At 47.9% G+C, this 15,166-nt stretch overlaps 1 protein-coding gene across 24 annotated transcripts in view; it reads right to left on the minus strand.

The window, feature by feature from the left end:
- TRMT44 (tRNA methyltransferase 44 homolog) overlaps nucleotides 1–15,166 on the minus strand; it is a 61,604-nt gene that overhangs the window by 43,422 nt on the left and 3,016 nt on the right. For 9 of the 24 annotated variants that reach the window (XR_001490602.4, XR_012434594.1, XR_012434595.1 and 6 more), the window contains exons 2-6: nucleotides 14,354–14,468; nucleotides 11,301–11,520; nucleotides 9,174–9,242; nucleotides 8,276–8,383; nucleotides 6,478–6,549 (exon numbers count right to left, since the gene is read on the minus strand). Coding sequence is in view for 18 of the 24 variants with exons in the window: in XM_074039335.1 (XP_073895436.1) it covers nucleotides 6,478–6,549; nucleotides 8,276–8,383; nucleotides 9,174–9,242; nucleotides 11,301–11,520; nucleotides 14,354–14,468 (584 nt within the window). In the remaining 6 variants the exon portion in view is untranslated. Of the gene's footprint in view, nucleotides 1–5,542; nucleotides 6,391–6,477; nucleotides 6,551–8,275; nucleotides 8,384–9,173; nucleotides 9,243–11,300; nucleotides 11,521–14,353; nucleotides 14,469–15,166 lie in introns of those variants that run through there. The other 15 variants (XR_012434596.1, XM_074039340.1, XM_074039341.1 and 12 more) reach the window with 5 other exon arrangements.

The following is a 15,166-nucleotide window of genomic DNA, read 5'->3' on the forward strand; positions in this document are numbered from 1 at the left end:
ACTGTTGCTTGAATTTCCTACCCATAGGTGCTTTTTCACCTGGGGACACATGGAATTTTGAAATCAACCACATTTTTTAATTTCATAAAGCAACATTCTGCCCTCTGGCAGATGAGGTTCTGTGACCTAGTCACACCCAAGCGTTTAACTACGTGGATGAGGTCGTGAGGCAATCTGAGCAGCTAGGCAGCAGCTGCTGTTTGCCAGGAAGGGCAACCACGCCCACAGAGCTACCCAGAGGGAGAGGCCACGCCCTCGCCACCACCCACAGGGAGAGGCCACACCCACACCACCCAGAGGGGGGCCATGCGCTGACCACCACCCAGAGAGGCCACGCCCACACCACCACCCAGAGGAGGCGGGGCGACGCCCAAACCACCACCCAAAGAAAGTGAGGCCACGCCCACAGGCCCACCCAGAGGGAAAGGCCACTCCCACACCACCCTGGGAAAGTGAGGCCACGCCCACAGAGCCACTATAACCTGTCCTAGAACTGCTCCTGAGGCGACTCATGACTTTTTTCCCATTAGGGAGTCATTTCTCTGTCCTCAGTACCAGAAGAAACAAGCTACTCTTGACCAAGGTCTGACACCTGAGTGCACTTTAAGCTCATGGTCACATGGCTCTAGTGCCCAGGACTGGCTGACAGCGAGGAATAGATGGGCTGTCAGGCCCAGACCCCCAGGCGTCTGGATGTCTGTAGCCCACCCCGGCCCAGCCTCTGTTCCGTTCTCTTCTCCAGCGGTGGCCACTACGCAACACCCCCGGCCTCCTCCTCAGCACCTGCCACCACCCTCGAACCTGCTGCACACACTGGCTGTGTGTCTGCAGGTTGTCTGCCTCCCGCCCCCTTCCCATGACCATAAAGGCAGGGGTCTTGTCACTGTTGTATCGTCTGCACCTAAGAGTGCCTGGCAGGTAGTGGGCACTCAAATATGTGATCAATCTGTACAGCTGTTTTTTTCTCCTATTGGATGCATCTCTTGTAGTGCTCAGAATTCTTTCTGAAATGAAGTGTATCTGATGCAGGACTGTTTTGAAAAGCAGTATGGCAATATGTATTGAAAATCTTTAAAGTCCAGGTATGAAAAATATTTTTAAAGTGGACTACGATTTACATACAAAGATTTACGTAGTGTAATTTGTAATCTGAAAACAGATGGTTAAGAACAGAAGAGCTGAGTAAATAATTCTGCCTTCACCGCTTGCCGTACACATGGCTGACCTAACCTCCCCAAGTGTACCTTGGTTTCCTCACCTGCAAAATGGGGATAATAAGAGAATCAACCTCCCAGTGCTGTTGTGAGGATTACAGTAAGTTACTGTACATAAAGTACATTTACCTTTAGAAAGGCATCCACACACAGCACTGGATGACTGTCAGTTTTTATTACTATCCAGCTGGCCCTTGAACAATGTGGGGGTTAGGGGGTACTGAACCCCTATACATGCAGTTAAGAATCTGTGTATAACTTTTGGAGACAGAGTCTCACCTGCGGCGCCCAGGCTGGTGTGCAGTGGCACAATCGAGGCTCACCACAGCCTCAACCTCCCAAGCTCAGGTGATTCCCCCAACCTCAGCCTCCAGCATGGCTGGGACTACAGGTGCATGCCACCACGTCTAGCTAATTTTTTTTTTTTTAAGTAGAGATGGGGTTTTGCCATGTTGCCCTGGCTGGTCACACACTCCTGGACTCAAGTGATCCTCACACCTTGGTCTCCCAAAGAGCTAGGATTGCAGATGTGAGTCACTACACCTGACCCATGTGTAACTTCTGACTCCCCCAAAACTGACTACTCATAGCCTATTGGTGACCAGAAGACTTATCAATAACATAAATGTAAAAGTCATTTAAAACACGTTTTGTGTATTATATACTATATCCTTAAAATAAAGCTAGAGAAAATATTATTAAGAAAATCGCGGCTGGGTGCGGTGGTTCACACCTGTAATCCCAGCACTTTGGGAGGCCGAGGTGGGTGGATCACTTGAGGTCAGGAGTTCGAGACCAACCTGGCCAACATGGTGAAACCCCATCTCTACCAAAAACACAAAAAATAGCTGGGCATGGTGGTGGGTGCCTGTAAACCCAGCTACTCGGCCGGGCACGGTGGCTCAAGCCTGTAATCCCAGCACTTTGGGAGGCCGAGACGGGCGGATCACGAGGTCAGGAGATCGAGACCATCCTGGCTAACACGGTGAAACCCTGTCTCTACTAAAAAATACAAAAAACTAGCCGGGCGAGGTGGCGGGCGCCTGTAGTCCCAGCTACTCGGGAGGCTGAGGCAGGAGAATGGCGTAAACCCTGGAGGCGGAGCTCGCAGTGAGCTGAGATCCGGCCACTGCACCCCAGCCTGGGCAACAGAGCAAGACTCTGTCTCAAAAAAAAAAAAAAAAAAAAAAAAAAAAAAAAAAAAACCCAGCTACTCGAGAGGCTGAGAGGCTGAACTGCTTGAACCTGGAAGGCAGAGGTTGCAGTGAACCTCGATCACACCACTGCACTCCAGCCTGGGTGACAGAGTGAGACCCTATCTCAAACAAAAAAAAAAAAAAAAAAAGAAGAGAAAAATAAAAGAAAATCATAAGAAAATGTACTGTTCATTGAGTGGAAGTGGACCAACCATCAAAAAGATCTTCATCCCCATCCTCTTCCCACCGAGCAGGCTGAGGAGGAGGAGGAGGAAGGGAAGGGATGGGTCTTGCTGTCTCAGGTGCGGAAGACGTGGAGGAGGTGGAAGGGGAGGCGGAAGAGGCAGGCACATTCAGTGGAACTTCAGGGAAGTACATCATAATTTCTGTCTGCTTTACTTTTTAGTTTCCATCAGTGCCAATCTTTCCACCATTTCCTTTAGTTTCGGTGCCTATCACAGAAGTGAGTATGTCACAAAAGAAGTCAAATGCAGTCTTGACTAATCAGGACCCTTCTGCCACACTGTCTGATGTCAATTTGCTTTCTGGCACTGTCTCTTTTTTTTTTTTTTTTTTTTTGAGACGGAGTCTCGCTCTGTCGCCCAGGCTGGAGTGCAGTGGCCGGATCTCAGCTCACTGCAAGCTCCGCCTCCCGGGTTCCCGCCATTCTCCTGCCTCAGCCTCCCGAGTAGCTGGGACTACAGGCGCCCGCCACCTTGCCCGGCTAGTTTTTTTTGTATTTTTTAGTAGAGACAGGGTTTCGCCGTGTTAGCCAGGATGGTCTCGATCTCCTGACCTAGTGATCCGCCCGTCTCGGCCTCCCAAAGTGCTGGGATTACAGGCTTGAGCCACCGTGCCCGGCTGGCACTGTCTCTTTTACATCTTCTTCCTCATCATCTGGCGCTGGGTTGGAAGCACTCATCTCCATCAGGTCGTCTGTAGTTCATTCCTCTGGAGTGGTGTCTATTAGCTCTGGAATTTCTCAAGAGCCGTATCTTGCACCCTTCATCTCCCACCTTTGTTTGCCATATCCACAGTCTCTTTCATGATTTCCTTGACTGGCTCTGTTGTAAATCCTGTGAAGTCAGGCCAACATCTGGACACCATTTTCTTTGGTGGGAATTTGTTTCAGGCTCAGTGGCTTTCATGGCCTATTCCGTAGCAATGATGGTGTCTTCAGTGGTAAAATCTTTGTAGGATTTTCATGCTGGTCTCTCTCTCTCGTAGTTCTCTTCCGCAGCATCCAATCCTTTCCATTGAATACTGTACATAATGAGGCTTCAAGGTCCTTGTAACTCTCTGAAAAGAGATGCTGTGTTTGGGGTCAAGCAGACCACATCAACACCACTGGTGTTAACTCAAGAGGTTCTGGGTGGCCAGGAGCATTGTCCAATATCGACAGAACTTTGACAGGTAGTCCCTTACTAACAAGGTACTTCCTGACTTCAGAGACAAAGCCTTGATGAAATCACAATAGAGTTCTTGCTGCCCGGGCCTTCTTGTACAATCGAGCGACTGGCAGCTGGTGTTTCTCCTTTCCCTTTAAAACTGAGGCTTAGCAGCTTTACAGATAAGGGCAGTCCTGATCATAAACCTGACTGCATTTGCACAGAACAGCAGACTAGCCTGTCCCTTCCTGCCTTAAATTCTGGGGCTTGCTTCTCTTCTTTTCGGCATTTTTTTTCCAGAATAGGGCATTTTCATCTGCATTAAAAACCTGTTCAGGCAGACATCCTTTCTCCTTGATGATTTTCTTTTTATAATGTTTTGTTTATTTTTTGTAGAGATAGGTGGGGGGGGGGGGGTGTCTTGCTATGTTGCCCAGGCTGGTCTTGAACTCCTGGCCTCAAGCGATCCTCCAGCCTTAGGCTCCCAAAGTGCTAAGATTACAGGCGTGAGCCACCACACCTGGCCTCTCTGGTGATTTTCTTAATGGCGTCTGGGAACTCATCTGCTGCCTCTTGGTCAGCTAAAGCTGCTACTCCTGTTATCTAGATATTTTTAAAACCCAAATCACTTTCTAAAACTATCAAATCATCTTTTGTTGGCATTAAATTCTCCAGCTTTAGAACTTTCACCTTCTTTCTGCTTTGTCATATAATGACTTTGCTTTTTCTTAAATCATATTAGAGTCTTTATGTATGCTTTGCTTGTAGCAATCCGGCAACCACATCAAAGCTGCATTCTAAATATGAGATGAAAAGGTATTTTGCAAAAAGTGAAGGTTTTCCTGCCTGCTGGTGTAGCTGCAGTGAGAGTTTCACAAATTTCTTTCCCTCTCTTGCTTTTTTTTTTTTTAAATGGTCCTTACACTGGATTCATTTATCTTGAAATGAAATTCATTTATCTGCAACTGCAGCTGCAGACCGAAATCTGTAAGACCTATCAGGGAACTCAGCCTTTTCTTCTAATGCCATGACTTTTCTCTGCTTCTTGGGAGACTTCCAGCATCACCAGTGGCATTGTGCATGGGCCCCACGGTGCTGCTCGAGGTTTACAGGACTGCACCAAACATGCTGAAAAATACCGGAGATCACGTTTCACTGGGCTATGCACCTGACTGGAGGAATGAGCGGGTGCCACGGAGGTGATCGGTGTCACGCAGCATTTTAAATGGGCACTGACAACACTTGGGTTCACTGCAGTAGCAACGAGCGGTGACCAGGACATTTTACAATAGCGTAGTATGGACTACAGTTAATTTCATGCAATTAGGATTCAATACTGCATCTTTACGTTCACATTTCTCTTGACAGAGAATGACACCACATACAGTCTGGGTTTGTGTAAGTTTTGATCGATTTTAACTTTGTGTGTATTTCATGGTAGTAAATGGTATATATTTGTATATATATGTAATGGTATAGATTTGTATATATTTCATGGTAGTAAATGGTAAAATAGACTAGTATGTATGTGTATTTAATGGATTCAGAACATATCTAACTTTTTCTGAATTTTTTTCAATATTTCTAGGTTATGCATTTCATCTGTAAGTTTTTTCAAATTGTTGCAAATTTCCAAAAAAATTTTCCAATGTATTTATTGAAAAAACTTTGCATACAAGTGGGCCCACAAAGTTCAATCCCATGTTGTTCAAGGGTCAGCTGTACTTGTTTGTGTTGCTGTTACCTTCAATTCCATGGAACATTATTCAGCCATTAACAACGTGCTTGCAAATAATTGTCCAAGACTTCAGAAAATGCCTAGGATGGGATGTTAAACGAACAGAAGCAGCCAGGGTCAAAGTTCTGCTATTTTTTAAAACTCTAAATGTGTACATATTGATTTCCCTAAATAAAAGAGAGTGATTATCTCTGGGTAGGGGCATTAAGAAAAGTGAGACCGTCCCTTTCAAGTCCTAAAAAAGGGAAATGTGAAGGGTCAAGAGGACTGGCCCAAAGATATGAGAGAACTTACGTGGGGCCGCCCAGTCTGCCCTGCACATCATCCGTGTGCCCGGAGGTGATGCCACCGGGGCATCTCACTTCCATGCTGGGCACCTGGCTGCCTCCATTTGCTCATGGGGGTGCTCCAAGAAGCCTTCTCAGAGGCCCCGAGTGGGGTCAAGGTTTAGAGGGCTCTGAGTCCCCACAGCCCTGTAAACCGATCCAGCCCTGGCACAGCCACCACCCTAGGTGGCTCAGCTGCAGGTGTCCCCATCCTGGTGGAGTCCTGCCAGGCATGGTAGTCACTGCTTGCTGACTGCAAAGAGCAGCCTTTGGGAGGCCTTGGAGAAGACTTCACAAAGGGCACGGGGCACGGCCCCCACCTCAAGGCGGCACGGGAGCACCCCATACAAGATACAAATGGCACCGACAGACTCAGGGAGAGACAGCACTTTCGCCTGGAGGTCGGCGCCCTTCAGTCAGTTTAACCAGAAAGCTCTGCAAGGTCTAGTTTCGTCTTTCTTTCTTTCTTCTCTAATTTCAGAGCACTTAGATGAACGTGAAGGTTTGCTATCAGCATGTCTGCTCGACCTATACAAAGACACACATTCATGCCAGCAGTTCCCACTGAGGGCTAAGCCATGCTGAGCTCAAGGGCATGCATAACAAAGACGGTACCTCTAACCGAGTCTGTGGTCCATACATGTCCCAGATTTTCCTTCTCCGGACATCAATCCCTCTGCCTGGATGCTGGAAACATTAATTTTAGAAATCAAAGGTTAAGCTTAGTGCTTCATAATAAGTTAGCAGGAACACAGTGAAGCTCTGCAGGCACTGCCAGCAGGACGAAGGGCAAGAGGAGCTTCCTGCCAGCAACTCGTACCCCTCCCGGTGCGCCCAGCGCACCAGGTGCCATTACCCCATGATAGCATGGCGAGCTTAGCCACTTCCTGCTAGGGGCAACAGCCGGAACCTGCAGCCCAGTCTGGTGGTCCCAAGCTGATTTTCTTCCTGCTGTACTGTACAGTGCTGTACTGATGGGCTGCACATATCTGCCTACACCTCCAAGAGCTTGAAATGGTTGTTACAATGCCCTTTTCCAAGTGTGTCATTAGCATTCACGGATGGCACAAGCACGATTTCTCAGCTGTCTGAAACAGACACCCCCACCCCTGCGAGGCAGGTAAGAAGGCGTACTCCACTAATGGTCATTATGAGTCTTCAAACGGGCCATGGAGTTGAGTGACCACAGTGGCCTTTAGTGTGGGAACATTTCCAGGGCAGTGCCCCAGGGAGCACACCTGAGAAAGTGAGCCAATTCTCTGCTCTTAGTCAAGGTCAGCTGCCTGCTCTTCTTGCACCTTGGCCACCCTCACTGGCTCTCACAGGGCAAACTTATTTATTCCAAGCCTGCAGAAGAGGAGGGGTGCATGAGACACCTCCCAGCTGTCTCCAGGTACTAGCTTCCAAGCCGCCACCTGATATGCTACCACCCCCACAACCAGCTTACAGGTATTATGATTAGAAACTCATTCTTCAATAACACACTTGAAAAGGGCATTGTAATAACCATTTCCGGCTCTTGGAGGTGTAGGCAAATATGTGCAGCCCATCAGTACAGCACTGTACAGTACAGCTGGAAGAAAATCAGCTTGGGACCACCATACTGGGCTGCAGGTTCCAGCTGTTGCCCCTAGCAGGAAGTGGCTAAGCTCGCCATCGTATCATGGGGTAATGGCACCTGGTGGCTGGACGCACCGGGAGGGGTACGAGTTGCTGGCAGGAAGCTCCAGGCACAAGCCACCGAGAGCTGACCCACCCCTACTGACAGTGCTCCCTGGGCAGGTGCCGCTCTCAGCCCAAGACTGGTTTCACTCCATCAGCTGAACATCCAGAAAATGGGGCAAAACCCAGCACCACACTGTTCCATACTGTTGTCTGTGTATACATGACTGGCCGTCCGAGCCAGAACTGAAGCTTCTCTTATTTCTTTTTATTTTTTTGCAGAGACGGGGTTTCATCATGCTGCCCAGGCTGGTCTCAAACTCCTGGGCTCACGTGATCCTCCCACCTCAGCCAAGTGCTGGGATTGCAGGCGTGAGCCCCGTGCCTGGCCTGAAGCTTCTAAAGTGCAGAACCTGCCTTGCTTTTTATCTCCCTCCAGCTCCTTGAGATGGTGGGTTTCAAAAGAAATTTCTGACAGCAAAAAAACATCCACGCTACTCAAAGCCTGTCATTTTATAGGTCCACGCCGGGGCCTGGGGACTTCCACTTAGGTCCAATTCGATTATCACGTTTCCTTTGTTTTACGAGCTGTTTATCAAATTAACAGAAATTTATAAGTCCCTACCTACTCTGATAGCCGGCTAACTCCAAATCCAGGCTGTATCAGCAGAAAAAGATGTCAATGAACCCTGTGCCTGACCTGAGGAAACTCTGGACAAGTTACCAGAAAAGGTGAGGGAGCCAGGCTTACCCCCTCACTGTTCAAGATGTGGACCAGGAGGCCATTTCCACATCCCAGGTCCACAAAGGACTGCCTGGCAGTTAGTCCCCTCTCGGCCCTTTCTTCTTCCCACAGAATCTAAGTGAAGAGAAAGACATAACAAAGTCAGGTAGTAATTCACTCTACACAAGAATAATTCAGACACAAACCGGTCAAAGAAAACTCTGAGTGAAAGGAAACTGGAAATTATCTACATTAAACATTCTTTTTTTTTTTTTTTGAGATGGAGTCTTGCTCTTGCCACCCAGGCTAGAGTGTAATGACGTGATCTTGGCTCACTGCAACCTCCGCCTCCTGGGTTCAAGCAATTCTCCTGCCTCAGCCTCCCCAGTAGCTGGAACTATGGGCACACGCCACCAAGCCCAACTGATTTTTGTATTTTTAGTAGAGACGGGGTTTCACCATGTTGGCCAGGCTGGTCTCAGACTCCTGACCTCAAGTGATCTGCCCGCCTCAGCCTAGCTTGCTCTAAACATTCTTATAGATAAGTAAACCAAGATGATTAAATCAGAGGGCATGTCCAAATGTAGCCAGCTAGCGAGCCAGCTGAGGAAAGGGCCAGAAGGTTCTAGGCCAGGGCTGGAAGACACGTGCTCCTCAGTGCTTCCCTGTGCCAGACGGCGGCTCCACGATGACTGCTGAGTGTGGACATACAGTTCCGCCTGCAGGTCAAGTTTCAACCCAAACTTGTTCTAGACGCATCAAAAGACCATATGAAGTCAAACTGTTACATCGGTAACCAACCTTGGCCAGCAGAACTGTGAGCACCGGCTGTTACGGATTCGGAAAATGTCCTTCACTACTGGGAACATCTGCCTGTAGCAACCTCCACCCGCTCCAGAGAAGCTACGGTTGCGCACACCCTTACCAGCAGGTATGCCGCGATAGCCACATCTTCGTACACGAACTTCTCAGGATCGGTGACTTCAGGCCACACCTAAAACAGTTTCAAGAGCAAATGTAAATTGTTCGGTTTTTCCACCACCGTTTCCCAATACTTAAGTATCCCTATAAAGCATAAATCAAACTGGACTAATCGTGCATTAAAATAGAAAATACAAGCTCAAAGGCAGGAATTCACAACAGGTTTCTTACAATAAAAGATTTCCATAAAGAAATAAGGCATGCCAAGAACACTACAATCCACAGCAAGATTTCACAATCAACAGAATGCACCTAAGGCGCTGAGCTGAGACAGTGGACACAGGAAACGCGCAGCGACATGGTGCTCACCGGCCATGCAGATGAGGGCAATGAACAAGGAAACGAGGGGCGGGAGTGAAACTAGCGCAGGGAAAGCCGCGAGCCACGGACTAGGAGACCAGTGCTCCAGCCCCTGGTGCGTCAGTGGCTGCTGTCGCCCTACCTGTCAAACAGGGATAAAGCCCATGCCTCAGCTAACACACAGGACAATCAAGGTGCTCCGAAAACTGTAAAGCACTAGCTGTGCAAAACTGAGCTCTCATTATTGAAAGTAGTCATGTTCAGAACTGGCATTAGGCAAAAGAGGAAAAACCAATGGCCAATGTTAAAAGTTGAAATTTATATTTCCAGTCATAGTGCCTTAGACGATCCAGATGAACCGTCTCACTAGAAACAATTTCAAAAGCTGGAAAAACAAAAAGTACCTTCTGGATGGTACTAAATAGCTAACAAGATGGCAAAGGGCCACAAGGCCAGGATGTAGGAGGGAGCCCAGCCTCAGTCAGCCAAACCCCTGCAACCCACAGGTACTTCAGCAATAATGAAAGGTCACAGCTTTAAGCCTGCGACTTTTGGGGTGCTTTTGTTACAGAGCAAGAAGTGACTGATTAAAAAAATACATGGAAGCCGGACACAGTTGCTCATGTCTGTAATCCCAGCACTTTGGGAGGCCAAAGCAGGCGGATCACTTGAGCCCAGGAGTTTGAGACCAGCCTGGGAAACATAGCAAAACTTTGTGTCTACAAAAAATACAAAAAATTAGCCAGGCATGGTAGCATGCGCCTGTGGTCCCAGCGACCAGGGAAGTTGAGCTGGGAGAATCGCTTGAGCCCGGGAGGTTGAGTCTGCAGTGGGTGCACCACTGTACTCCAGCCTAGGTGACAGAGTGAGATCCTGTCTCAAAAACAAAACACAAACAAACAGAAAACCATGGAAATGACAAATTGTGGTTACTCCTTGGAGGGGGAGGAAGATGGGAACTTGGAATAATATTAAGTAGCTTTGACTCTACCAGCAATGCTTTCTTTCTGCCTTAAGCTGGGCATACATACACAGATGTTTCTTGTTATGCTGTTTTTACGTCTCAGAAAGTTTAAGCGCATGTTATCATGAAATGTATCTCCTTTTGGGAACTGCTCTTTTGTACTTTAACTTTTCATATATTTTCTTAAAATATCTTTAAGTTTATACAAACAACTATGGTAATTTAGCCATTTTTTTTTCAAGGTTCCATTACTTTTCAATTAAATATTTCCCTTTAGGTCTCTTGAAAATAAATAATATACAAGATCAATACTTTTCCATTATGTATCTATGTTTTTGTTGTGTGCACCCCTAAGTACGTCAGAGTACAGCCTGCAACAGGAAAAACTATTTTACCTGGCAGTTTGATTATTTTACCACATTTCAGTTAAGGGGGAGTGGGGCACGGTGGCTCATGCCTGTAACATTAGCACTTTGGGAGGCCGAAACGGGCGAAATGCCTGAGCTCAGGAGTTCGAGACCAGTCTGGGCAACATGGTGAAGCCTCATCTCTAATAAAAATACAAAAAATTAGCCAGGTGTGGTGGCATGTGCCTGTAGTCCCAGCTACTCGAGAGGCTGAGGCAGGAGGATCTCTTGAACCCAGGAGGCGGAGGCTGCAGTGAGCCAAGATGATGCCACTTCACTCTGGCCCTTTTTTTTTTGGGCAACAGAGCAAAACTCTGTCACCAAAAAAACAAAAACAAAAACAAAAAAAACCCAAAACCATGAAGGGGGAAAAATCACAGACACTCTCCACCAAAATTACCTTAACCATTTCCTTATACTTCTCTTTAAGTTCCTGGTAAGCCTTGCTATACTTCATAATGGAGACAAGGGAAAGGGTGCTTTTAAAGTCACTCTTCTTGTTCTCTACAGACCACTTGGCCAACTTGGCCAGCAACTCTTCTCCAAGCCACGTGGGTTTGGGATACACAATTCCATCTGAATGCCATCTTTCTGGACAGAAAATTAAAACAGATATGAACCTTTAAAAATAAGAGAAATATGAATAAGCACAGGTATGTTTAATTCTTATTTTAAAATTATCTATCTACCTAATGAAGAGAACAGAAGCTAAGACATCTATAATTATATTACCAAAAACATAAAAGGAACTAGAACTAGTTATAGAACTTTCATCTAATAGAGAAAAACATGTAAAAAGCACAGAGAATCCTCTTTTCTTGCAAACTTTGTTAAGAACATACTTACACACCCGTGAAGCCCCTGAGGCAGCTGAACAAGTAAAAGACTCTCGCCTGCTGCTTCATGCACAAGGAGCCAGAGTCTAAGCGTCCGAGGATTTTCCTAACATTTCTTTACGCATTTTCACACGTGCAACTCAAATGAGTACACTGGCTCACTGAATGCTACTTGCCAGAAAGTGAAGTGCTCAGCCACAGGCCGCTGTGCATTTTGCTGGCTTATTTTGCCTTTCACATGTCTTCTGCCATCAGAAGGTCACAAGGGCAGGGCTTCTGTCTGTCTAGCTCACTGCTCCGCACCCCGGTCCCAGCAGTGCTGACACACGGCAGGCACTGTTCATGGATGCATTCAATACATGAGTAAAAGCTCACAATCCTTGGGAGGACTGGTGGGACAGACACGAACCCAGATAACAATACACTGCCCAAGGGCTGCATTTGGGGCAGCATAAGGAAGGGGAGGGCATTAAGTTTGCTGGGCAGATGAGAGAAAGCTACCATAAAAGCGTCATTCAATGGACATTCCTGAGAACAAGCAGACCCAGCCACTGGGTGAGCGGGGAAGAGCCGGAGGGCCTGACAGGAGCGCTGAGGGCGCAGCAGCAGCACGGCCCTGGTACAGGGACGATGGCCTGTGGTCCGTCTGGTGAGCGCTGTGGTGTCCAGGTTTTCTGCCGCCACGGTGCCTCAGAGGGACACAAGTCACTTCCAGAAGATTCTCCAGAGAGTGACCCCAGAGTGGGTCTGAACCTTTCCCCTGTCCCAATTCCTTCCTCGGGACTGTGAGGTCTGTCCCGCTCAGTCAGAAGCGAGGAACAGTTGCCTGGTGAGGCTACGACTAGAAATGCCACCCTGGGAAGGCAGGGGCAGCAGCCATGTCCTCGGTAGCTCATCAAAGAGCAGTGAAGGTCACTCCAATGCAGCAGGCACATGCCGAGCACCTCCTGCAACCCCGCCCTGCGCCAGGTGCCCACCGCACCCAAGACAGGCACCACCTTCGGGCTAACAGGCACACAGCTCAGCATCACCGAGCACAGAGGTGCCTGGCACAGGTAAGCCTGGCTTCTCCTAGTGTCTACTGTCCCTCTCCACTCTCCAACAAGGGCATGCTGGCAGGAAGGGACCTCAGGGCAGGATCCCCTGACAACTAGGGGCAACCTCTGGATGGTTCTCAAAGCGCTTCATGCTACAGGACCTGAGTGCCCTTTTCAAGCGCGAAGGCTGCAACAGGTCCATGTGAGGCCCAGCCCTGCCACCTCCTCAGAGGCTCAGGAATGATTAAACCCATTTCAAGGTGAGCAGACAGAGGGCCAGGAAGTAGAGCACATACCCAAGACCACACTGCTAGCGGGAAGCCCACGCTCTTCTGGCCACACCCCTCTGCCTGCTAGGAAGCCCCGGGCAAACTCATTCCAGTTACTCAGACGTTATCCCCAAGACTGTTTCAGAAAGTACAGGTTGGATGTCGCACTCAGGAAAATATCAATTGACGAGTAATGAATGAATTCACCCCTCCTCTGACTTTTTTGTTTTAAAAATACCAAACGATCAAGGCCAGGCGTGGTGGCTCACGCCTGTAATCCCAGCACTTTGGGAAGCCGAGGCGGGTGGATCATGAGGTCAGGAGATCGAGACCATTTCCTGGCTAACACGGTGAAACCCCGTCTCTACTAAAAATATAAAAAATTAGCTGGGCATGGTGGCAGGCGCTTGTAGTCTCAGCTACTCGGTGGGCTGAGGCAGGAGAATGGCGTGAACCTGGGAGGCGGAGGTTGCAGTGAGCCGAGATCGCACCACTGCACTCTAGCCTGAGCGACACAGCTAGACTCCATCTCAAAACAAAACAAAAAGCAGTATGAATTAAATTTCATAATTTCTGTACAGGTCCAAATACCACATGGAATTAAGGGTGCTTATTAAACTGTTGCTTTATAGTAAGTGTCACTGAATACTTACTACAGAAGGAAGCATCAACTATTCCCCATTACTAAGTCATAAAAAATAACAAAATAGGCTGGGCATGGTGGCTCATGCCTATAATCCCAGCACTTTGGGAGGCCAAAGCAGGTGGATCACCTGAGGTCAGGAGTTTGAAACCAGCCTGGCCAACATGGCGAAACCCCCTCTCTACTGAAAATACAAAAATCAGCTGGGTGTGGGGGTGGGTGCCTGTAGTCCCAGCTACTCGGGAGACTGAGGCACAAGAATCACTTGAATGCAGGAGGTAGAGGTTGCAGTGAAACAAGGTGGCACCAGTGCACTCCAGCCTGGGCAACAGTGTAAGACCGTCTCAATAATAATAATAACAACAACAATAACAATAAAGGAATTTGAGTGTATTTGACTTCAGAGCTAACACTGAGGGTTGCTGAACATCACAGCCACAGGGAAGGTAGAGATCAGAGACCCCAGCCAGGCTGTGACCACCCAGACTCGAGGCACCAACAGGAAGAGCAACATGGCATGGGCACACGAGCTAGCAACTGCATTCCTACAAACCATAACCACCTCAGAGACAGGACCTTAAGCTCTCTGGCAACCCAGAATCCTTTGGCTACCTAAAGAAATCCTCAATGGAAACCATAAAACTAGGAGTCCACTATCCAGCTCTTACCATTCTTCTTTGCTGTGACTAAGCTGAATTTGATATACATTGCTCATCTTAACCTTTAACTTCCCCTCATCATCTTCTTCCAAAGGCAAAAACGTTACAGTTCCATTGAGGACATCTGGAAAGAAAAAGAGAAGAAGGACAAATTACAACTGCCTAGCTACCGTCTCATGAGAAGCAGTATTAAAAATAGGGATGAGTCAGGCACGATGCTCTCAATGCCCAGCACTCTACCCACAGTGGCACTCCAGGAGAGGAGCTGTTGCCTTTCATTCACTGCTACAGCCCAGAGCCTAGAATGTGCCAGGCACACGGCAGCCCTTCTCAACAGGTATCTGTTGAGGGATGCATGAGCCAGGACCTGAGGGAAGAGCCAGCCACCGTGGACTCTGTTGGAACTTGAGAGCTACAATCAGAGAAAACAGGGGACCTCTGCCCCAGATGAACGTCTGCCACAGCCTGACCACGATCTTCGAGTGTGAGCAAGGCACAGAACACTGCTCAGCCATCAGAGGCCAGTTCAGGAAAGTGGACATCAGTCCAGGCCCTCCTAACAACGGCTTTGTGTTGTGTGGAGCCCTCGCTGCATGGAGGGACTCCGCAGTCACCTTCCCATTAAAATATAAGCAGAGTGGCATATTCCTTAGCTAAATGTACAGCATTCTGTCAGTTTGTGTGGATACTTAAGGTTTGGTTGTATAAAGTTCTATCTCTAAAATCAATCGTGTTTACCTTTGATATTTTAAAAAAAATGGCAAACTCTCAGTTAAAGAGGAATATACACTTCACAGGCCAAGTATGCACAACTGCGGTTCA

This window comes from Macaca fascicularis, chromosome 5, assembly GCF_037993035.2.
Source record: "Macaca fascicularis isolate 582-1 chromosome 5, T2T-MFA8v1.1".
In the NCBI taxonomy this organism is placed as follows: domain Eukaryota; kingdom Metazoa; phylum Chordata; class Mammalia; order Primates; family Cercopithecidae; genus Macaca; species Macaca fascicularis.